The following is a 24,495-nucleotide window of genomic DNA, read 5'->3' as shown; positions in this document are numbered from 1 at the left end:
CCTTAATAATTTCACCAATAATACCTTCTCAATCGTATCCTAAAAATCAAAGTTGCCCTCTATGGTCCATTCCCTGTCCCTTCTAATAGTTCCACCCCCAGGGAAAAGTGGCAGAAGTTAGAAAAAAAAAAAAAAACTCAGTAGTGGAAGTCTGAACATCTGGTAACTATGAGACAGGTGGATATGCGTGAAAGGTGGGAACTTTTCAAAATTTACATATTTTTATTTTATGTATGTGAGTGTTTGCCTGTATGTGTGTATATGCACCACCTGCATGCCTGGTGCCTTTGGAAACCAGGAAAGGGTGTTAGATCTCCTGGAACTGAAGTTACAGATAGTTGTAAACCACTGTGGGAGCTGGGAACCAAATCCCAGTTCTTTGCCATCTCTTCAGCCCCACATAGAAACTTTCTTTTCTTTTGTTTGCTTGTTTTGATTGAGACAAGGTTTCTTTGTGTAAAGCCCTGGCTGTCCTGGAACTCTCTTTGTAAACCAGGCTGACCTCCAACTCACAGAGACCCACCTGCCTTGGCCTCCCGAGTGGTGGAATTAAAGGCATGCGCCACTATGCCCAGCTCAGATAGAAGCTTTTAAAGGAAGGTAGGCCTGATTTCTGTTGCAGAGGATCAGATAACACAACTTGGACCACACCTGGCAGACAGGAATCACTACAGGTTTCTGAAAGAGGGAAGGGCAGTGAAAGTTGTAGGCAAGTGAGTCTCAGGTTTCCGCAGAATGGTGGGTTAGGGCCCAGGAAGAGCAAGAACTGCTTCTGACTGAAATACAACCCAAAAGAAAGGGACATACAACAGACAATTCGAGAGATCCTAAAGATGAGTTTCATGGACCTGAAAACTGCTATAGTTTGAATTTTGTTGCCTCCAAACTCATCTTCAAATCCTAATCTCGAGAATCTCCAGACACGACCTTATTTGTAAATAAAGCTGTTGAGTTAAAATGAGGTCATCAAAATGAACTTTTGTCCAAAATGGCTGCTGTCCTTACAAAAAGGGAAATCTGAAGACAGACAGACACAGAGAAAAGATAATAACAGTTACTAATTTATGAAAAGTAAAACATAATAATAATAATAATAATAATAATAATAATAATAATAATAATTGGGCTGGAGAGATGGCTCAGAGGTTAAGAGCCCCAGCAGCTCTTCCAGAGGTCCTGAGTTCAATTCCCAGCAACCACATGGTGGCTCACAACCATCTGTAATGAAATATGGTGCCCTCTTCTGGGGTGTAGGAATATATGCAGACAGAACATTGTATACATAGTAAATAAATAAATCTTAAAAAATTAACAAACAATGAGGAGCAATATTTCCACACAAAGAGGGGGAGGAAATAGATAAAATCATATAATGGGTAAATAAGTGGGTACTTTATATTCTCTGCTACTACAATTTTCCCTTCATTAGTCTTCACCTCCCTTTCTGCCCCAGGGGAGTGCTGTGAATGACTATCTCTTCCTCTGGATCCTCATTAGGTTAGCAGGATGGGAACTCCTGGAAGAAGATTACAGGGGAGTGATGAGGAGACGCTAGGGTATTCGCTTCCCCAGTTCCCCCACCTCCCCGTGAGGTTGTTTGAGACTTCCTCTGATGCAAGTGCAGTAGCAAGCATACACAGGACAAACACAGTCACTCAGTTCATAACCCAAGGCAACCCCCAATCCACCAACAGTTCATGGTGCCATGTTCAGCTTTAAGCCATAAATGAAAGCAAAGGTACATGGTCACTAAGAGAGTGCCAGTAGTTAGCTTTGGGAAAAGGTAATGTCTGGGGCTCAGTAAGCCTTCTGGGATGCTGGAAATGCTCTACTTCTGGAACTGGGTTTCCTAGATGTTCATGAAATCAAGATATTTCCTTTTGTTTTACATGTTTACCTGTGACATTTAACAATTCATAAACTTTAAAAGGGGAAACAAATGGAATAAAACGAAAGGTGGCTGGTTAAGCCAGATATGTGGATCTGATCATTACACACTACATACATGCATGTTCATGTACTGCAATGTCACACTGTACATATGTGTACGGGTGCTATATATCAACTGAAAGAAAACAAACACTAAAGAAAGAAAGAAATTCAAAAGACAGATGAGTAGATTGCAAGAGGAAAAGAAGTTAATGCATTCCAGTATTGTAGAAGTCAGTAGAAGAGTTCTGCAAGTCTATCTTCTTACATTACATAGGTTTGCAAAAGGCTCAAAATAAAATTATATAAAGTATATAAGGCACCACCCCAAAACTAAAAATAAACTGAAACAAGAAAAATCTAATTATACCGGGAGGTGGTGGCGCACGCCTTTAATCCCAGCACTCAGGAGGCAGAGCCAGGCAGATCTCTGTGAGTTCGAGGCCAGCCTGGTCTACTGAGTGAGTCCCAGGAAAGGTGCAAAACTACACAGAGAAACCCTGTCTCAAAAAAAAAAAAAAAAACAACCAACCAACCAAACAAACAAACCAGTCTAATTATATGTCAAATTGCCAACCGTAATTACGCAAACAGAAGAGCTATTTGAAATAATCCTAGGACACAGTATTCTGATCATGTATCCTTAGAAGTTACATTTAAAGGCAAAATTTAGTCAGGTGTGTATGATGGTGCATGCCTTTAATCCAGCAGCTTGGGAGACAGAGCAGCAGATCTCTATGAGTTCGAGGCCAATCTTGTCTACATAGAGAGTTCTATGCCAGCCAAGGCAAGATCCTATCTCAAAAACATGTATTCATTGTTTTATTATTTTAGTGTATGAGTGGTTTGCCTGCATGCACCACATGCATGCTTGGTGCCTGAAGAGGTCAGAAGAGGACACTGGACCCCCCTGGAACTGGAGGTATGGTACAGATGGTTGTGAGTCTCCTTAGGGGTGTTGGGAACTGAACCCTAGTCCTCTGCAAGCACAGTAGGTGGTCTTAACCACTGAGCCGTCTCTCCAGCCTTCAGTGTTTTATTAGTAGGATAATATTTGTATTATTCTGTATACATTGTTGGGTGTTTATAGGATTAATCATACAAGCGGTTAACCAGGAGCCCAAGTTTTCAGCATAAGAAAAAAGAAGTGTAAGTGTAGAGAGCTCAGTAAAAATCATTATTAAATACTAGTTGGAGGGCTAGGGAGCATGACTCAGTGGTTAAGAACACTGGCTACTCTCCAGCGCCTGATCCAGCGCCTGAGTTCAATTCCCAGCAACCACATGGAGGCTCACAGCCATCTATAATGGGATCTGGTGCCCTCTTCTGTCATGCAGGCATACATGCAAATAGAGCACTCATATACACAAAATACATAAATAAATGAATCTGTAAATACTAGTTGAAGTGTGTGTGTGTGTTTAAATACTAGTTGAAGTGTGTGTGTGTGTGTGTGTGTGTGTGTGTGTGTGTGTGTGTGTGTTGTATCATAATATCCTGGTTCTGCCGGGCGGTGGTGGCGCACGCCTTTAATCCCAGCACTCGGGAGGCAGAGGCAGGTGGATCTCTGTGAGTTCGAGGCCAGCCTGGGCTACCAAGTGAGTTCCAGGAGAGGCGCAAAGCTACACAGAGAAACCTTGTCTCGAAAAACCAAAAAAAAAATAATAATAATAATAATATCCTGGTTCTGCTCATAGACAAGTTCCCCTCAGTAGCCATTATCACCCCTAACATCCAGATTATGGCCTTTAAAATCAGCCCTTACTAAAAGCTATCTCATCTCTTTAGATAAATGGCTGCTTCCATATCAGCAGAGAGAATAAAAAAGAAAAAACTGGTACATCTTGGAGTGACAAAAAACAAGAGAGATTTAGTGGTTTATGGGATGTTTCAAAAGGACATTGGAATCTAATTCAAGGACCTGCCACTGGCTTGTTTGGGGGTAATTTGAATTTCAAAAAGTAATTATCGTGACTGATCAGTGCACATTGAATATATAAATAGTAATATTCAAGAAAAGGAAAATCACAAGAATACTCTAATAAAACTCACAAACCACTATTGAGGTAACTATTACAATGACTCCTTAAGTCTGCACATAGGTAAACAGCAAAGGTTAAGAATATATTCTAAGAAAATCTGGGAAATTTTGAAAGATAAATAAACAGAACCCAAACACAAAGAAAAAAAAAGAATATAATCTAAGCTGGGCAGTGGTGGTACACACCTTTAATCCGAGCACTCGGGAGGTAGAGTCAGGTGGATATGTTTGAGTTCGAGACCAGCCTGGTTTACAAAGAGAAACCCTGTCTCAAAGAACAAAAACAGAGAGAGAGAGAGAGAGAGAGAGAGAGAGAGAGAGAGAGAGAGAGAGAGAGAGAATATATATTCTACTTCCAGTTGGCATTGTATTTCAGGGTAAAGACAGAAAGCTGATAAATGCCAAAAGAATGAGAAAATAAAAAATACATTTTGCGGCCGGGCGGTGGTGGCGCACGCCTTTAATCCCAGCACTCGGGAGGCAGAGCCAGGCGGATCTCTGTGAGTTCGAGGCCAGCCTGGGCTACCAAGTGAGTTCCAGGAAAGGGCACAAAGCTACACAGAGAAACCCTGTCTTGAAAAACCAAAAAAAAAAAAAAATACATTTTGCAAACTGGAATGAAATACTTTAGTCAATAATCACCACTGGGGACTAGAGACAGCTCGATGGTATAGTTGCCTAGCATGTTGGAGGGTCTGAGTTTCATTCCAAGAATCTACAAAGAGGAGGAGGAGAAGGAAGATTAAACTAGATGAAAAAGTTGACGGTTGACGGGGAACTAAATGTTGCCATGGTGCCAACATATCCCATGGATTTCATGTTCATGCTCATCACATGGAGGAACAATGTGGCTGCCTCTGCTTTAGACCAGTTAGGAGTTTTAGCATCCCCATGTAGTAGCATAACCAGATGTTATGCATCTCCTGGAATGAAGCAATTGAAGGTATTCTGTTTACATTAAAATAATACAGTCCAACTAACACTTCAAGTATAATTTCTACTTTACAGAAGGAAATACAGAGGATGTATGTGAGATACATAACAATGCAAGGAAATCCACCATGAGAAAAATCTAGAAGATGGGGAGTTCAGAGAAAAAAATGACCTGTTTCTATTCTACATGACAATGTTAAGAATGGAGGAAGGGTGATGATTGGATATCTATCTATGCTCAGCTAAAAAGAATTAAGAACATAAGTATATTTGGCCAGGCAGGGTGGTGCATGCTTTTAATCCCAGCACTCAGGAGGCAGAGGGCAGGTTGATCTCTGAGTTTGAGGCCAGCCTGGTCTATAGAGTGATTTCCAGGACAGCCAGGTCCACACACGACAACCCCTATCTTGAAAAACAGAACAAAAAGAAAGAAAGAAAGAAAGACTATAATTAAATGCAATAGGGATTCTTGATTGACTCCTATTTGAACAAACAGCTGAAAAGACAAGCTGGAAACAATCTGAGGTATTTGAATATGAATTGAGCTCTAAATAACATTATTGTAGGAAAGTGTCCTTATTTCCTAGAGATGCATGTTGAAATATTTATAAGAGAAATTTCATAATGTCTATCATTTCTATTTAAATATTAAAAAGGAACAAACACACCCCAAATGTCAATAACTGTGAAGTCTAGATAAGTGTTTTTTTTCACCAAACCATTTTGTCTTTTTAATTCATTTTATAAAAAACTTTCTCTCTCTCTCTCTCTCTCTCTCTCTCTCTCTCTCTCTCTCTGTGTGTGTGTGTGTGTGTGTGTGTGTGTGTGTGTGTGTGTGTGTGTGTGAGAGAGAGATGAGGGAAGTACTCCTGTAGAGGTCAGAAGGCAACGTCATTAGAGTCAGTTCTCTCCTTCTATCTTTTTTTATGAATTCAAAGGATCAAACTCAGGTCATCAGATTTGGATAGTGAATGTCTTTACTCGCTGAACCATCTCACCAGACCCACATTGTCTTAAAAACAAAACAAATAAATAAACAAAAACAATTAGAAAGCAAAAGAGTAATGTAGACAAAGTGGAACTTTAGAAAACTCACTCCATAGCTTACTGAGTAAATCAGAGTGGTATCAGAAAGTCATGGAGGAAATTCCTGAGACAGGCTTGAGAAAATGATCTAACCAGAGCAGTGAGGGTGGAGAGAAGTGGTCTGATGTGATGTGTGCCTTATGGTAGAAACCATGAAATCATTGATAAGCTTGAGACGGGAGAGGCTAAGGGACAGCCAAAGCTAATAACAAATGTCAGTGCCTACAGGGTGCAACAGCTAATATTTTGTAACACAGCAGGATACCTATAGGTGGCCACAATGAATTGACCATTTCAAATTAGCTGATAGAGAAGATTCTGGGTGTTCCCAGCACAAAGAAATGATGAATGTCTGAGGTAATAGTTAAGCCAGATATGTGGATCTGATCATTACACACTACATACATGCATGTTCATGTACTGCAATGTCACACTGTACATGTGTGTACGGGTGCTATATATCAACTGAAAGAAAACAAACACTAAAGAAAGAAAGAAATTCAAAAGACAGATGAGTAGATTGCAAGAGGAAAAGAAGTTAATGCATAGGAGTGTTTGTGATGTGCAAGTCCAGGTCTTGCCCCAGGGGTTAACGTATAACGTATAAATTCTCACCACCACCTGTGGGGCAGGGGCTTTTGCCCCTCCGCTTTACCAAACAAGGCGTGCAAGTAGCTCAAGGCTGTGCCAGCATGCATGCCTAACCATCCCTGATCACGCCTGATGACGCCAGCAGCTGTAATGGAGATGCATTGCGAGTTCCTATTCTGGTCTCTTACGCTTCTTATCTCGGGGTGTACACTCGCTGGCCCACGTATCTTTCCTGTTTCCCACAGAACTGGAGTCCTTTTCACCAACCCTGAGCCAGAGAGACAGAGGCGGTGGACCTGAAAAAATACAGGTCAGGAGTGGGTGGACCCAGTGGGAATTCCAGTGAGAAAACCACTATATGGAGGAGGAGGTATAGGTTGAGTAGGTCCGGGGCTAAGAGGGGGCTCTTACGTCAGTGTGACGCAGATAGGCATAAGAGCCGGGGGTGGAGATGTCGTCACTGCACGCCCGCAGTTGGCCAAGTCGCCTCAAGAGGGGCATGTAGACCCCGCCTCGGAGGTGGGTGGGGAGCGGCAGGCTCCGCCTAGGCTCCTCGGCCGACTCCCGCCAGCGTCCCCGAGACTCTGGCTGGGGAGCGAGCGCACGGAGCCAGCCGGGAAGGATGCGGCGCCCGCGGCGGCCCGGGGGTCCCGGGGGCTCCGGGGGCCTCCGGCTGCTGGTCTGCCTGCTGCTGCTGAGCGGCCGCCCCGGGGGCTGCAGCGCCATCAGTGCCCACGGTCAGGAGGAAACTTGATTTGGGGCTGGAGGGGGTGGAGAGAGCAAGGGCCCGGAGCAGAACTCGGTCGTGGAGGGTGGAGGGGAGCGTTGCAAAGGCGAGACGCTCAGGTAGACTAAATGGAGCTGGGGAGCGGGGGAGGGGGAGCGGTTGGGAGGGGGGGTGAGGAAGAGGAGAGGAGATGAAGATGAGGGCGGCTGCGAGGAAAGAAAGGGGCGTAGGCCGGGAGGTGGAGCTGGGATACGCAGGCGGGACCTGGGAGAAGTGGGCTCCAGGGAAGACGAGGATCGGGAGGAGGGATGCGGGGTACTCGCGAGTCGAAGGATTTAGTGGGACTACAGGACCGTGGGAGAAGCCAGAGACGTCGAGGTGGAGACCCGAACTGAAGAATCGGAAGCCGGGAAGGAGGAAGAGGCGACCACCCGGCGGCAGGAGCCTGGCCTCGTCGGTTCACCCGGCTCCGGCCTTCGGAAGCCGGAGGACTGGCTAGAGACAGCGAGCAAGGCTTATCTTGCAAGTCTAGAGAGGCCATTTGCTGCTAGATGGTCAGCTATAAGAAGGGGACACGTGGGGGGGGGGGGGGGAGCGGAAGAGGACGAACAGGGGAGGGTCCTCTCCCTGGCCCCCCTCCCCACAGCCAGGCCTGGTGCTGACTCACATCTAAGCGGACAGAGTCCAGCGCTGACTCACGGGCCCGGGATGGGGGTGGGAAGGTGGCGCGTGGGGGGGAAAGGGGGCGCAGCCTCTCCATCTGGCGCCCTCTTTCCCCACCCTGGCTTGGAGGCCAGTGTACGGTACTTCCTGTGAGGCCGAGAGGTAACAAGGTAGAGCGGAAGGATGACATCCTGTGGCGACCCCCCGGTCCTGTCACTCCCCACTCGGTAACCGTCTCCCCTCCCGACGTGGCCTTGGCTCCTAGCTTCAGCACCACGGACAGCGCCAGCGCCTCAAGCCTGGGACAGGCTACCACAGAATCAAGCACCTGCAACCCTTTCCCTATCACGCGGGGGGAGGTGTGCTGGAGTTTCCGCCTCTTCCGAGGTCCAGGCCACTAGAGTTAGGATGCTTTGAGAGATTTGGGAAAACTACGATTTCCTTTTGAATTTGGCCTCAAATTCTCCCACAATGCTACATACACTCCCTTCCTCCCATTGCTCCAACTCCCTGTTAAGCAAATCGAGCCTTTAAAAGACTGAAACAAAGATCTTTAAAATCCAAAGCTAGACCCCCACACCTCCTCAAGAGTTCTAGGTCGTGGGGCTGGAGAGATGGCTCAGTCTCAGTAGATCACTTGTCATGCAAGTGCGAGGACCTGAGTTCAGATCCTCAGCACCCACATAAAAAGCCATGCAAACATGACTGATGTCTAACCCCCAGTGCCGGAAAAATGGAGACAGATAAATCCCTGGGATGTGCAGGGTGAACTCCAGGTTCAGTGAGAGACCCAGTTTTGAAGATATGAAGTGGGCAACAAGTGTGGAAGATACCCAACATTGACCTCTGGCCTACACACACACATACACACACACACACACACACACACACACACACACACACACACACGAACGTATATAAATTTGTATGCATACATATGCCAGAGAGAGAGAATTCTAAGCCTCTTCCCTGCTGTCCTCCCAACTTAAAGCCTTCCTTAGAATGAAATAATGGGGCCATATCTGCTTCCCCCTGTTGCCCAGACCACCTAACCCTTCTCTGTGTTCTGAGCATCCATCTACTGTACTTCTACAGGCTGTCTGTTTGACCGCAGACTCTGCTCGCACCTGGAAGTCTGTATTCAGGGTGAGTAGGGCCCTGGCATAGGATTCAAAAGACCAAGCTGGGGAGGGAGAGCTCAGATGTGAGGAGGGCAGAGGAGCAGCACTCTAAAGCCGGGAGAAGGTGGAGAGAGCATTGTGCATCTGCAGCCTGGACTTTGGAAGGCCTCCTGCAAAACCCATGACTACAGCACCTTTTTGTGCTTTCAGATGGCTTGTTTGGACAGTGCCAGGCAGGAAGTCGGGCAGGCACGGCCCCTTTTGCAAGTCACCTCCCCTGTTCTCCAGCGCTTACAAGGTGTGCTCCGGCAACTCATGTCCCAAGGTGAGGTCTGAGTGCACTGGAACACCGAGATTGGAACTTGGTTGGTGGGGAAGTAAGGGACCACTTCATTCAAAAATTTCTCTTCATGCAACTTAATAATTACATCTACTTATGAAGCCCCATTCTCTTAGATCTTGCCAGATAAGGGGGCAAACCAAGGGTAATGTTAGGACCCTAGAGATGGGCTGTTCACATATGAATTATCTAGAGTTACACTCAGGAGACCTGCAGCTGAAGCTGGAAATTATTTATTAGGTTTGTTAGGATTTTGTTTGTTTGTCTTGAGACGAGCTCTCTCTGTGTAGCCCAGGCTAGCTCCAAATTTATTATGTAGCTCAGGCTGGCCTGGAACTTATGGGTGATCCTTCTGCCTTAGCCTTACAAGACTACAGGCATGCACCACTGCATCCATCTTAAGACATGTATGTCTTAAGAAGTTTGCTGCAACAAGGGCAGCAGTGGCGGACACCTTTAACCCCAGCACTTGGGAGGCAGAGGCAGGTAGATCTCTGAGTTGGAGGCCAGCCTGGTCTACAAAGTGAGGTCCAGGACAGCCAGGACTGTTACACAGAGAAACCCTGTCTCAGAAAAATTTTTTTTGCTACAATGAAATGTAGTGACAGATGCAAGAGGACACAGATGAAATAGTATTGCTATAAGATGGAAGAAATAACATCATATTTTTGTGCTAAGAGGAATAATTCAGCAGAGAGGAAAGGATGGAGATAGGAGAAAAATACGGGGAGAATGTTCTTGAGTAAGAAAGAGAGGCTGAAATCTAGTGGTCAGTTGGAGGAGTTGATTGTAATAGGAACACAGAGAGTTCTAATGCATGGAATAGATGTTTGCAGGCCCCAGGATATGAGTCATGAGTAACCTAGATTATAAATCCAGAGCAGGATCTGGGCATGGTGACACACAGCTGTGATCCCAGCACTTGGGAAGCTGAAACAGAAAGATCACCATGAGTTCCGGGCCAGCTTGTGCTACATAGTGAGACCCTGACTCTAAATAAATAAACCCACAGAAGGAAGACGGGAGAAGAGTGAGATGTGATCCTTCTAGAATGAATGAATGAGAGGTCTTTTCTGAGAGCAGAGCTTCCTGGGTAAAGAGTCAGTCAGAACATGGGCCTCGGGATAAAGTGACGCTGGCAGTGATGTTGAGAATTACAGCAGAGATGATTCCAGTGTGTGACATAGGGCATATGGAGCATTTCACCTTCCTGACAGTACTTCACGTCCACGGCAGCCCACAAAATGTGTCTTATTCCCACCTCTACAAAAGACTCGGGCTTAGAGTGAAGAAATGTAGTGAATGAGAGCCGAGGTATCACTTGTTAAGAGTTCTTCGTGTGACAGAAACTGTTCCCCATGATGTGTTATTTTAACTCCGGAGCCGTCTCTCCAGCATGATGTGTTATTTTAATTATCACAATAGTCCTTAGGAGATACATGTCCCCAGACGAGAGAATTGAGATGAGGGCAGCAGAGGCGTAACGACTTGCCCAAGGCCCCCAGCTCTTCAGGAACCAAAGCTGGATTCCAGCCCAGGCAGTTTGAAACCTCAGGCTGTACCTAAGGGTAGAGATGGGGAGGCAGCTCAGCTCACCGCCGTCTCCAATGGCACATCCCCTGCTCTGCCAAACCCTACTCGCTGCGGGGAATGGGGTATATACTCCTGACCGTCCACTCTGGTACTAGGTCCCTAGTTTCCAGCCAACTTTGCCCTGTCCTTTCTCCTGGCAGGATTGTCCTGGCATGATGATCTCACCCAGCATGTGATTTCCCAGGAGATGGAACGCATTCCCAGGCTTCGTCCCCCAGAGCCCTATCCAAGGGACAGGTAGGTAGCCTTTCTCAACAGCCTTAGACTGTTGGGGGTCAGTGATCTGTAACCTTCTTTATAGGCAGGAGGGTGGAGGTGCCAAGGTCAGCAGAACTGGGGCACAGGTAAAACAGAATCGAGAATGGTCCCTCTAACACGTTGACATGGCTCAGGAGGAGCTGAGTTTATCCTAGAAATCCAGCAAAACAGGACAATAAATATATACCTTAAAAGGAAATGTTGATATTTGATATTTTGAAAGAACTATTAAAGTACTTGTTAAAGGCAAACTACAGGAGCTAGAGAGATGGATGGCACTGTCTGCTCTTCCAGAGGTTCTGAGTTCAATTCCCAGCAACCACATGGTGGCTCACAATCATCTGTAGTGAGATCTGGTGCCCTCTTCTGGCATGTAGGCGTACATGCAGGCAGAACACTATGCATAATAAATAAACCTTTTTTAAAAAAAAAAAAGAAAAAGAAAAAGAAAAACTAGAATTTTCATGGACCCAAGTTGTGTGTGACAGAAAACAGCGTTGTCTCTCTGTGGTCTGAGCCTCTCAAGCAGTCATTCTCAACCTTCCTAATCTGTGACACTTTAATACAGTTCCTCATGTTGCAGTGACCCTCAACTATAACATTATTTTCATCGCTGCTTCATAACTGTAATTTTGCTACTCCTATGAATCATAATGTAAGTATCTGTGCTTTCCAGTGGTCTTAGGCGACCCCTGTGAAAGGATCATTCAACCCCCAAGGGGGTCGCAGCCCAGAGGTTGAGAACCTCTGCTCTAAGGGCAATTCTCAGAACGTGTGGCACTCAGACATTGATACCTGGACCAAGAAGGCAGCAGCAGTGAGGCCAGGGCAGTCTTAGTTGGGGTGGGCACAGGGATGGCAGTGCAGGAGCATGCCACAGTCACAGTCCATCCCGTGTACGTGTGTGTGCGCAGACGCCTTCCCCTGCTCCCAGTCTCCCTTCATCATCCCCTTGAGCTTCCTTAGCCTGTGCAGCTGTGTTTCAAAGACATACACATGCTTGGGGATGTAGCTCAGTGGTAGAGTGCTTGTCTTGCACACACAAGGCCCTGGGTTTGATCCCTAGCTAAACACACACACACACACACACACACACACACACACACACACACACACACACACACATCACCTAATCTTTTTTGTTGTTGTTGGTTTTTTTTTTTTAAAGACAGGGTTTCTCTGTATAGCTTTGCACTTTTCCTGAAACTCACTCTGTAGCCCAGGCTGGCCTCGAACTCACAGAGATCTGCCTGGCTCTGCCTCCCAAGTGCTGGGATTAAAGGCATGCGCCACCACCACCCAGCTCTCTCTCTCTCTCTCTCTCTTTTTTTTTTAAATCAAAGTCAGAGACATGTTTACCAATCCAAAGGGTCTGCTATCACCTCCATGCCCTCTAGCTCATCTCTCCCCTTCATTTCTTAAGAGGACAAGGCTATTCTAAACAGCAGACTCTGTCCAACCTCAGCCTTGTAAACTCTCCACCCTTGTCCTATACAAACATACAAATAAATCCCTCTTTTTCTTTCCCCCATCCCTCCCCCTCCCCCTCTCTCCCACTCCTTCTCTCTCTCCCTTCCTCCCCAGGTCTGGTTTGATGCCCAGGAGACCAGGCTCTGCTGGGGAGCTGCTTTCTCAGGGCAATCCCACCGGCTCGTCTCCTGCTGCCCAGGGGCTCCCTCGGCCTCCGGGGGGTAGGAACGGAGCTGGAGTGGGCTTGCCGCTGTCTTCTCTGCAGGCTGAGCTGTTGCCCCCTCTCTTGGAGCATCTCCTAATGCCCCCCCAGCCTCCCCACCCTGCTCTGACTTATGAACCCGCATTGCTGCAGCCTTTCCTGTTCCACCAGGTGAGTCCTCCACTCTGGCCATGACTCAACCCCAGTACCCAACCCCGACTTCTGTTCTTAACCACATCTCTGGTTTCCCACAGTTTGGCTCCCGAGATGGCTCCCGGAGCTCAGAGAGCTCCCCGGGGGTGGTTGGTGTTGGCCACCTGCCCAAGGCTGAAGCTCCTGCCCTCTTCAGCAGAAGTGCCTCCAAGGCCATTTTGGGGGCTCACTCTGGCCACTCCTTTGGGGACCTTCCAGGTCCCTCACCTGCTCAGCTTTTCCAGGACTCAGGGATGCTCTACATGGCCCAAGAGTTGCCAGTGCCTGGCAGGGCCAGGGTACCAAGGTTGCCAGAGCAAGGGGGCAGCAGCCAGGCAGAGGACTCCTCAGAGGGCTATGAGGAGGAAGTACTAGGGGGTCGTGGGGAGAAGCCCTCTTCCCAAGCAGTACAGCCAGGTAAGAGGATCCTTGGCACCCACCTCTCTGTCTATGGGGGCTTCTTCCTGACTGTTTTTGAAGATGTTCGTTTATTCATTTGTTTATTTGGTTGTATTTTTTATTTTATTTATTTTAAAGAGAAGATCTTGCTATTATCCCAGGCTGTCCTTGAACTTATTTTTAGCTCAGGCTGGACTCAAACCTGCTGCAGTCCTCCTGCCTCAGACTCCTGACTACTGAGATCACAGACATGAATCACTTTTAACTGATTGTGCCTTTCATTCACACACGTAACTGTCTACTGACAAGCTGATGTACAAGGCACTAACTTCAATGCAGAGACCATGGGGTGTGCACCTGGCATACCTCGAGTATGTTCAAGGTCTGGGCATGGGAGGGCATCAGCCTCCCAGCATTTAAAGAATTCTTAAATGTGCTTGTCCCCTCCCGCAACCACCTATCTGCATCCCATCAGTTTATCCTACCCTTCACCCTAAGCTCTGTGTCTGGCTCTCAGATGCAGATGCAAGCCTGCAGAGATTGGCCGCTGTCCTGGCAGGCTACGGAGTAGAGCTGCGTCAGCTGACCCCAGAGCAGCTTTCTACCCTTCTGACCCTGCTGCAGTTACTGCCCAAGGGCACAGGAAGAAATCTTGGTGAGTATCCAGGCAGGGAGGGTGGCAAATTCCTGCTCCATGAAGGCTTATTGTCTCACTTCTCCTCAAGACTGCACAGAGTTACCTGGAAGGTCACAGGGGAGAGCTTTTGGTTTTGCTTTTTCTTGAGATGGGGTCTTGCTGTAGGACAGGCTAACTTAAGAACTCATGATCCTAGGTGGGCCAGGTGACGCACGCCTTTGATCCCAGCACTCGGGAGGCAGAGACAGGCAGATCTCTGAGTTTGAGGCCAGCCTGGGCTACAGAGAGTTCTAAGACAGTCAGGGCTGTCTGTACAAAGAAACTCTGTCTCGGAAAACAAAATCAAAAACAAAAAATAAGCAGCAAAAAAGAACTCATGATCCTTCTGCCTCTGCCTCTAGAATATAGAAATTACAGACATGGCCTAGCATGCCTGGCTGAAAAGAGAGTTCTTTTGAGGACAGGATTATTAGCACCACATCCCAGGGAGCAAGAGGGTAAGATGGTAAGCTGTAGCATCAGACCAGGAAAAGACTAGAGGGCGGGAAGCTCCGTGGGATGGGGAGAGGGAGAGTGGGAGCGGGGAAGGCATCTGGGACTATTGAGAGGACAGGGTCTCACAGACTGAACAGGTCCCCGGGCGCTGGCCCTGATACTCTTTCCCAAGACCCTTGCTTTTCCTGTCTCTCCAGGAGGGGCTGGAAATGTCGGAGCTGATATCAAGAAGGTGAGTTCCCGGCACCTTCCTGCCTTTGGCTGACATCCGAATCCTAGGGGTCATGGCTCAGAATCTGTCCTCTGCCCCCTCATTCTGAGGCCCAGGGACTTCAAATCACCACCTCTGGCCTCACTTGAAGTTGATATCACTAAAAGCCAGGATTCTTAATCCACTCCTCTTTTTACCACAATCCTTTCGGACTCTGATGAGTCCTACAAGCAGGGACTTTGGTGGAGGCTCATCCTGCTGTAGCTGGATGCTTTTGCCCTTCTCTGTTTTAGATGTTGGAGTCTAACGTTGCCACTGAACAAAAGCCTAAAAACCATTGGCTTTCTGTTCATCTTTCCAGATTATCAGGCTTGATCCTGCACCCCGCATTCCAGCCCCACCCTGTGAATTTACAGACCACATTTCACTCATTCAACTCTTCATTCATTCATTTATTCGTCCACTCGATTCATGTTTTCTGGATGTGCTCTCTGTACCCATTTATGGGGGGTGGGGAGGGGTAGAAAATTAAGCAGTTCCTAAATTCCACTGTAAAGAGTTTAGAGCCCAAAGTGTGGCCCTTCTGTCCCCAACCCCGAGCCCTTCCATTCTAGAGGTCACACCTGCATCCTGTCTTGTCACAGACAGAAGAACAAGTGCAGAAAGGAGACACAGCAGAGCCTCGGCCCCCCCACACCCTTGCTTCCTGGACACCCCACTGCCAGCCCCACCTCCAGTGAAGTCCAGCAGATGCTGAGCCCTGGCATCCCTGAGCCTCCCCAAACATCCAGTCCTCCTGGAGTCTCATCTGTCCTACTGGAGAAGAAAAGTCCCTTGAGCCAGAGCCAGCCCGCGGTGTTGGGACAGCCTTCAGCTCGACCGTCAGCCGAGGAGTACGGCTATATAGTCACTGACCAGAAGTAAGCATTGCAGCCCGAGGAAGCCTTCCTGTCCCCCACCCGGGGGGGTGGGGGTGGGCAGAGGTTGGCCTCTCTGGCAGGAAGCAGCGAGCAAGGATCCAGCTCTCAAGAAAAGGACAGAGAGGCAGTGGGGGTTTCCGCGCCTCTGGGGGTGGCCCATTTCAAGAAAGTCTCTGAGAATCCCCTCTCCCCTCCCTCTGCCTGCTCCCCTCCTGCAGACCCTTGAGTCTGGTGGCTGGAGTGAAGCTCCTGGAGATCCTGGCGGAGCACGTGCATATGTCCTCAGGCAGCTTCATCAACATCAGGTAGGGCTGCCTTCTCGGTGGGACCGCACAGGGGTCTAGAAAATAGCCTGAGTGAAGTGGTGCTGAAGGGACCAGGGAGGAAGGGAAGACAGCTCTGAGGTCAGAGATGCCACCAACTTGTCAAAGCAGGACAGTCACGTGCAGCTAGTCACTGCAGCTAGCCCTCTCCTGAATCTGCCTGTTGTCAGACACACTCATGGGAACCCCTGATCCCCAGTGCTGGCCTCTTTATTTCAGTCTGGAATCTCAGGTGGGTAGGTTAGTAACACGCCTCCTATTTGGCAGTGTGGTGGGACCGGCGGTCACCTTCCGAATCCGGCACAATGAACAGAACCTGTCTTTGGCGGATGTGACCCGGCAAGCTGGTAAATACTATCCTACCCTTAGGCCCAGGCTGAGCTTGACCCCTGGCCCTGATTCCCAAACCTGTGATGATGCTCCCTTAAAATATTTCCAGCCTGCACGGGGCTGGAAAGAGCCTGACCTGCACGCACCCTTCCCGCAGGGCTGGTGAAGTCTGAACTGGAAGCGCAGACAGGGCTCCAGATTTTGCAGACAGGGGTGGGACAGGTAAGCGCTAACTGTAGGCTCTGTCGAAGCCCCATAGGCCTGACCGCACACAAGAGAGGACTTACAGGGTTGAAATTGCATTTGGCTCTCCAACCTCCTTTCCCAAGCAGCCCCTCTCTGTGCAGTTCTCATTTTGACCAGGAGATGGCGCAGTGGCTCTTTCCCGAAGGACCACTCTTGATGGCGAGACCATCATTTTTATACTCTGGCGTCTCCTTTTCTCTGTTTATCCTTCTGGTGGGATCACCCAAAGCCTCTGGCACTTGAGTTGGTCCAATGTGGATTGGAAAGGAGGCTGTATGTCCTGCTCGTTATCTCCCATACCCCTGCCTTCACAGCTTTGTTCCTAGAGATGGCCTAAGGAGGAGTCAGGGCCCAGTCTCCCCTGCCACCGTCCCCCTGATTCTGGCTTTGTTCCCACAGAGGGAGGAGGCAGCTGCAGTCCTTCCCCGACAAGCCCGTGGCATCTCTCCCATGCGCTCAGTGCTGCTTACTCTGGTGGCCCTGGCAGGTGTCGCTGGGCTGCTAGTGGCTTTGGCGGTGGCCCTGTGTATGCGCCATCATTCGAGACGGCGGGAGAAGGAGCGCCTGGCAGCCCTGGGGCCCGAGGGGGCCCACGGTGACACTACTTTCGAGTACCAGGTGTGCAGGTTCATGGAGGGAAGGAAGGACAGGGGGCGTGAGAGACACGGTCTTGTGTGGAGTGAGTGTGGGAGCAGAATTGGAAGGGGCGTTGTGAAGCACTTTTTGAATGAATGTGGGTTGGGAATAGCTGGCGCCTGAGACTCCTCTCAGGGCTATGATCCTGGGGTTCCGCTTTGTGATATCTGACATTGGTCATAAGCACCAACCAAGCACAAAAGAACGAAGGCCAAAGACAGATCTTACTCATCCCATCGATCAGAGACAAGCCTAAGGCTCCAGACTTGAATCCGAGGCCTTGTTTGTTCTTCTGTTTGTTTTGAGCACTGGGGACTGAGCTCTGGGCCTCATGCATGCTATGCAAACGTTCAACCCACACTGCCACTGAGCTGCAGCCCTGTGGCCCTGTTGCAGGACTTCTAGGGGACCCTGGCCTCACTCATCCCTCCTCCCTTTGCAGGACCTGTGCCGCCAACACATGGCCACAAAGTCCTTGTTCAACCGGGGAGAGGGTCAGCCAGAACCTTCGAGGGTGAGCAGTGTGTCCTCCCAGTTCAGTGATGCAGCCCAGGCCAGCCCCAGCTCCCACAGCAGCACACCATCCTGGTGCGAGGAGCCTGCCCAGGCCAACATGGACATCTCCACGGGACACATGATTCTGGTCAGGAAAGGGCCCAGGCCCAAAGTGGGGGAGGGGCCGGGTTGGCAGGAGAGGCAGGATGGGCGGTGTGTGCCAGAGCCGGGCTATGGTACCCCTACAGGCATACATGGAGGATCACCTTCGGAACCAGGACCGGTTGGCCAAGGAGTGGCAGGCCCTGTGTGCCTACCAAGCAGAGCCAAACACCTGTGCCACCGCACAGGGCGAGGGCAACATCAAGAAGAACCGCCATCCTGACTTCCTGCCTTGTAAGTGAGCCATGGGCTAGCCCAGCCCCACCCTCTCTGCTCTGCTCGGAACAATTTGAGGCTGTGGGGAAGTGGCGGGGCTCCTGGTTCAGGCTGAGTGGCAGAGGCCATTTGGGGGTTCTCTGCAGATGACCATGCCCGCATCAAACTGAAAGCGGAGAACAACCCTTCTCGAAGTGACTACATCAATGCCAGCCCCATCGTAAGTGGCTCTGACTTCCACCCTCGCCTTGTCCCTCTTTACTCCATCCCCTGTAGTCATTTCTCACACCTGTCAAGCCCTGGAATTGTGGAGCCTGTGTCTCTGCGATAAAATATAGGAGTCTCAGCCCTCCCCAGCCCCTGGACCACTCCCGACCCACCCTCTCTCCAAGCTGCCCCTTCCCATTCTTGGCTCTCATGATCTATCCTCCATACCCTCAGATCGAGCATGACCCTCGGATGCCAGCCTACATAGCCACACAGGGGCCGCTGTCGCATACCATCTCGGACTTCTGGCAGGTGCATTCTTGGAGGGGGGTTTTCTAGGAACCAGAAGCCCTTGGGGTGACCAGGGCCAGCGAGGCTAGAGGGCCACTTACCGGGGTCTCTGTCCCTAGATGGTGTGGGAGAGTGGCTGTACTGTCATCGTCATGCTGACCCCACTGGTGGAGGACGGTGTCAAACAGTGTGACCGGTACTGGCCAGACGAAGGATCCTCCCTCTACCATGTCTATGAGGTTAGCAGGAACCCCCCCCCCCCCCCCCCCCCGTTAGAGGACAAAGAGTGGGGAAGATGGATGGCGGCCTAGTATTTTACATACCAATGTGTGTGTATAGACGCATATACACATATACACATATCATACAGACATGAGCATTTGTGTGTTCTGTCTAGCGTCAAAATGCATTTGTAGGAACTTTGATAAAAAAAAAAAAAAACTCAGAGCCATGAGTATGTAAGACAGAGAAAACAAATATCCGAAGACTGAAATGAAGACCGCCTTTGATGCCCTGAAGGATTCAGCCTCGGGACTGCTTGGGAGGCAGGAGGGTGGGGCCGGGAGGGGAGCGCGTGCTGCGCTCAGACTGGTCGGGCACGCGACAGGTGAACCTGGTATCGGAGCATATCTGGTGCGAGGACTTCCTGGTGCGGAGCTTCTACCTGAAGAACGTGCAGACCCAGGAGACGCGCACGCTCACTCAGTTCCACTTCCTCAGCTGGCCGGCAGAGGGCACTCCGGCCTCCACCCGGCCGCTGCTGGACTTCCGCAGGTGAGCAGGCTGCAAGCACCGCCCAGCTCTCCCTGGGGCCCCGGGTGTGACCTGGAGCCTCGCCCTTGACTTCTGTCCCTCCTGCCTTTCATCCCCAAGCCAGTACAGACAGTCTGGTCATGCCACCCCAGCCTGGTGCCCTTCTCACACCTGCTTTCTCCCAGAGCCTCTCCACCATCGGGCTCCTTTGCGGGCTTCCCTGGAGACCGGGTGCCGCTTTCTAGTTCCCCTCTCCTGCCGGGTCCTTCTGGTGCTCAACCCTGTGCTCACTTGCTTCTTTCTCTCCTGTCCAGCTTCCTTCCCCATCTTTCTTCCCGTCTTTTTGCCTATTTTTTCTCTTTTCCTTCCTTCCCCGTCCCTCTTCTCTCCAGCCTGTCTTCGTCTCTCCCTCCCTGCCTCACAGCTGCCAGCCGTGTGTGTGTGTGTGTGTGTGTGTGTGTGTGTGTGTGTGTGTGTGTGTGTGTGTGTGTCTGCTAATATTCTTACTTCAGTTGAACAGTCACGAAAGTGGCCATTAGCAGGTGTGGCAGCCGCATAGACGGAAGAAACAGGCAGGCAGGTCTGAGAAGAGACTATGCCTACGCGGAGGCTGCTTGGGGAACTGGGGCAGGAATTTAAAAAGAAACCAAGATTACCCTGCAGGAAGTTCCTGGGACTGGGAGGGGCTGAGACAGCCGCTAACAGAGGGATTTAACCTATTGTAATACCCAGACCAGGCCAGGCACCCAGCATCCCCTGCCTTTCACCACATACAGGTGGCAGAGAAGCCTCTCTCTAGAGGCCCCACTGCACTGAAGCTTGTTCCTCTGTCTTGTGTGAAGCTGGCCTGGGTCTCCAGTGCCTGGAAGCGGGGAAGAGTTGGGGTGGGGACCATGGTAGTTTCTGAACTCTAGTGATTTCTGACTGAGTCCCTGCAGCCTGAGGCACACCTTGAAAGTGAAATCATAGTATTAAATTATTTCCCTTTTTTCCCCACATTAAAAAACCCCTGGTCAGATGAGATGGCACACATCTGTAATCCCAGCTGTGCAGGAGGTCTGCAAGTTCAAAGCCAGTTCAGGCAGTTTAGGGAGCCCTTGTCTGGTAAATAAAAGAATGAAAAAAGGTCTAGGGATGTAACTCAGTAGTTGGGAACTTTCCGAGCACACAAAAAACCCTGGGTTCATTTCTTATCACTGAATAATAATAATAATAATAATAATAATAATAATAAATATTTTATAAAATAAAAGTCTTGATGGGTGCAGAGATAGAGCATAAGTGAGGCCTTGGTTTGACCCCTAGATCTACAAAAGAACAAACTAGCGAAGTCCCTAACAGAGCCACTGTAGGGTCACTCACTGCATAGACCTTTTTAAGGCTACAAGGGTAAGCTACACAGTCCCTGGAGTTTGCACCAGAATTGTATCAATTCAGCTGGCATGCGGTAGCTAGAACAAAGTCGTTGTTGTGAATGAATGCATTTCGGTGACCTGACGTCAGGACTAGTGTGGACTCTGAACCTGAGTGGAAAGGACAGGCTTTCATGGCTGTGGAGTAACCGAGCTGACCTCAACGCTCCCAGGAAGCCTTGGATTTTGAACAGAACCACTTGTCGATACTACTCCATTATTACCAACTACCACGTAGGGAGCGAGCTTGTGGTGTGCAAGTTCTTTATGCAGGTTTTATCTCGTGGCATTCTGTAAGAATTCTTTACAAAAAAAAAAGGGGGGGGGCTCCTAATTATTAACTATCATCTTCCATTTGTAGTATGAAAACTGGAAGTTAAATCCGTTACTCCAGGTTCACAACTTGGGCACGTGGCTTCCGAGTGACAAAGCCCAGTGCCATCCACAGCAGCTCTGGTCCCTTCTCCACCTCACTTCCTGCTCTGTGCTTGCCACAAGGCAGGAGAGGAAGAAAGCCAGATTGTGAGCACACAGTGATGTGCCACTAGTGCCCCTTTCTTCTGTCCGGCTGGTGGCTTCTGGCCTTCACACCCCCTTCTCATTGCAGGAAGGTGAACAAGTGCTACCGAGGCCGATCCTGCCCCATCATAGTGCACTGCAGGTGGGTGGGGACCTGCCACACCCAGGCCCTGGGCCGGGGCCTTCCTGAGTCTACCCTTCTCTCTGGTCCTTTTCCTTGTGCACAAACCATGGGCATATCCTGTCTTTAGTGAGTAAAAATAGCCACACACACACTCACACACACGCCCAGAAGAATGTCAGCCCACAGCTGGAAACGTTTACTCTTCGACCCTTTCTGTGGAGAGCTGACTGAACAAAAGCCCGGCCCCAGGCTGGAGAGGGCCATTCCCGTTCTATCCTGCTGCCTCCGCTGGACACTGAGCCATGGCTGTACTTTCCGGTTGTCCATATGCCAGGACTCCCAGGCCAGCCACTCAGGGCCTCTGTTTTCTCACCCACAGCTTACTAACGCTCTTCCCAGGCCAACTCTAATAATCAGCCAGCGTCCTCACCCCCCCACACACTCCACCCCCCCAGCCCCCCACTCCACTCCCACTCCCCACCCCCACCACCCCATCTGCTCCCTTCCTGCTTCCCCGTCAGGGCTAAGGCTGTCACCAACTCCTCTTTCAGTGACGGCGCAGGAAGGACAGGCACCTACGTCCTTATTGACATGGTACTGAACCGCATGGCAAAAGGTAAGGTCTGTTCCCACAGGGCCCACAGCCCCTGTCCCCTCATGGCTCCCCAGTACCCAGTGGGTCTGAGAACCCGCCAGGGAGCACGTGGTCACATCTCCAAACCTTGCTAAGGATGCCCAGGCTTCATGGGGCTTGTTCGCCCCTGGACACGCCCTTCGGCATCCCCCCACTCCACCCTATCCCCAGGAGTGAAGGAGATTGACATCGCTGCCACCCTGGAGCATGTCCGTGACCAGCGACCCGGCCTTGTCCGCTCCAAGGTGACAGTGCCTCCCCGCCCCATCCCTAGTCACTTCCCTCCCCAAGCACTCTCTTCGTGGCCACCATGAAGAGACCAACAGCAGTCTGCCCCTCCTGCATCCTCCAGACGGCCTCCCTTCCTTCCAAATGCCCAGCACCCTCCATCCCTGCAATGTCCCCTTGGGCAGAGGCAGAGGCTAGGCTTCTCCTGACCCTTCTGTCACTGGCCTTGCACAGGACCAGTTTGAGTTTGCGCTGACAGCCGTGGCGGAGGAGGTGAATGCCATCCTCAAGGCCCTGCCCCAGTGAGCCCCCTGGGCACCTCAGTGGACACCCTGGCCTCTGCTCCTTCTGCCTGTGTGAGCATTTGTGCCCCCACTCTTCAGCTCCTACCCACCTGCCATCTTGGCCCGTCTTGGGCATGGTAGCCCTTCCCAGCCCGGTGTGGAAGGAAGTGGGGAGAGAAGGGGCAGATCCATCCAGCTTCTGTCATGTTAGACCCAAGGCAGCCCATGGGAAACAGACAGCAGGCAGGCCGAGGAGTGGACACCAGCAGCAAGTGTGCCTGAGCCCCGTCCGACCTGAGTCTCTGTCTCCCTCTCCCCATGGTTCTTGATGTCCCTAGCCAGTCTGCATACCCCCCCCCCCACTCCCGCCAGCCTGCAGTGTATAGACAGAGCAGGAGGAAAGGGCCCCGGCTCCCCTAGCCCTGCTACCACTGGCCTGCCACCTTGATCCTGCTCAGCCTTCTCCTTCTAGCACAAGAGAACATTTCTAGAAAAATCTACTTTTGTATCAATGTGAATAAAGTTAGTGTGTTGTCTGTGCAGCTGCAACATGGACACCTTTGCGGTTCTGTTTGGTAAGCTTCCAGGCTCCGGCTGTAGCTTGGGTCTGAGCTGGCCCGCCCTGTGTCCCTGGAGACACTAAAAGCAGAGAGCCACAGGGAACCCTGGCTGCAGAGGCACCATGGCTGTCCTTGGTTTGGGAAGTGCCCAAGAGCATGGCTTCTAGGTGGCTAGTGGGTTCCAAGGTGCCATGCATGTATTCATTTCGTCTCCATGGAACTACGACCAATGATGGATGCCTCATATACAAAGAGTGCAGCAGGGCCCTAGCCCAGGCTGTGAAACTTGAAGTGGTGGAGTCGGGATTCAAACCTGGGCAGCTGGGCCTTCATACAGCCTTTCCTCCCAGGTCTCAGAATGCTGCTCCATGCTCTTCAGCCCCAGGAATGACATTTTTTTGTCACACAGGACAGAACTTAGGGCTGTAGGGACCATCTACCCACTGCCCACCACATCTCGGGTGATAGATACCACAGCCAACCCTGCCAGTGGGGTGCTGAGACAAGCCACCTGGGGGAACACTTTTTCCCTTTCATCCTCTCCTCCTCTCAGCCCATCACCCTTAGGGTGCTCCCCCCACCCCAGGAACCCTCACCTGTATGTCTTAAGTAACCCCAGACGGTGATTCCAGACACACAAAAATGTGCTGGGCTGAGCCTAGGGCCGGGAGCCATTGAATCATGCTGGAGTTCTAATGAAAACATGAGTTCTGGAGCCCAGCCCACTGTCTGCTCTGCTGAGGCTCAGCTCCAATGTCCTACATGGTAAAGGCTCCTAGTGGTCAAAGCATCATTCTGCAAGTCCCAGAAGATGCTCAGGACGGGAGGGCCTGGAATTCCCCCTTCAGGGTAGGCTGCTGCTCTAGCTTCGAGAAGTTGGCTAGGTTCTTTGACTCCTGAAGGTGATTTCTGGGGTGAGGGAGCCAGGGCCACATCTTCTTGTAGGCAGCACAAACAAATGGGCTGGTCCTGTGGCTGGAGATAGTAAGGGGGGGAGGGGCTTCTGGTTCCTTCATCCCTGGGCCTGCACACTGGGTAGGATTGGCATTCTACATGCTGCTGGCTCACACCCCCTGGAGGGGCTTAGTCTAAGGCCCCTGGGTGCCGCTTAAAATCAGCGGTGGTTTAAAAATTGTTTAAAAACAGTGGTAGTGGCTCACACCTTTGGTGGATCCCCATGGATTTTGAGCTACACAGAGTAACTGTCTTGGAAACACACACACACACACACACACACACACACACACACACACACACACACACACAC

At 50.2% G+C, this 24,495-nt stretch overlaps 1 protein-coding gene across 1 annotated transcript; it reads left to right on the top strand.

Annotated features, from left to right (window-relative positions):
- Positions 1-7,068: 7,068 nt before the first annotated feature.
- Positions 7,069-23,223, top strand: Ptprn (protein tyrosine phosphatase receptor type N). The gene is given in 25 exon segments (XM_052749906.1): positions 7,069-7,317; positions 9,066-9,116; positions 9,302-9,330; positions 9,332-9,416; positions 11,165-11,261; positions 12,867-13,125; positions 13,209-13,563; positions 14,063-14,200; positions 14,875-14,909; positions 15,533-15,574; positions 15,576-15,808; positions 16,027-16,113; positions 16,399-16,478; positions 16,619-16,683; positions 17,107-17,325; positions 17,786-17,986; positions 18,087-18,234; positions 18,363-18,436; positions 18,658-18,735; positions 18,834-18,953; positions 19,322-19,488; positions 21,487-21,540; positions 22,074-22,138; positions 22,328-22,401; positions 22,619-23,223. Coding segments are annotated over 25 exon segments (2,943 nt in total). The 5' UTR covers positions 7,069-7,202; the 3' UTR covers positions 22,691-23,223.
- Positions 23,224-24,495: the final 1,272 nt, after the last annotated feature.

Source organism: Peromyscus californicus, unplaced genomic scaffold (genome assembly GCF_007827085.1).
Source record: "Peromyscus californicus insignis strain IS unplaced genomic scaffold, ASM782708v3 Scaffold_21__1_contigs__length_65335640, whole genome shotgun sequence".
Lineage (NCBI taxonomy): Eukaryota > Metazoa > Chordata > Mammalia > Rodentia > Cricetidae > Peromyscus > Peromyscus californicus.
This window is presented reverse-complemented; position numbering and strand designations above follow the sequence as displayed.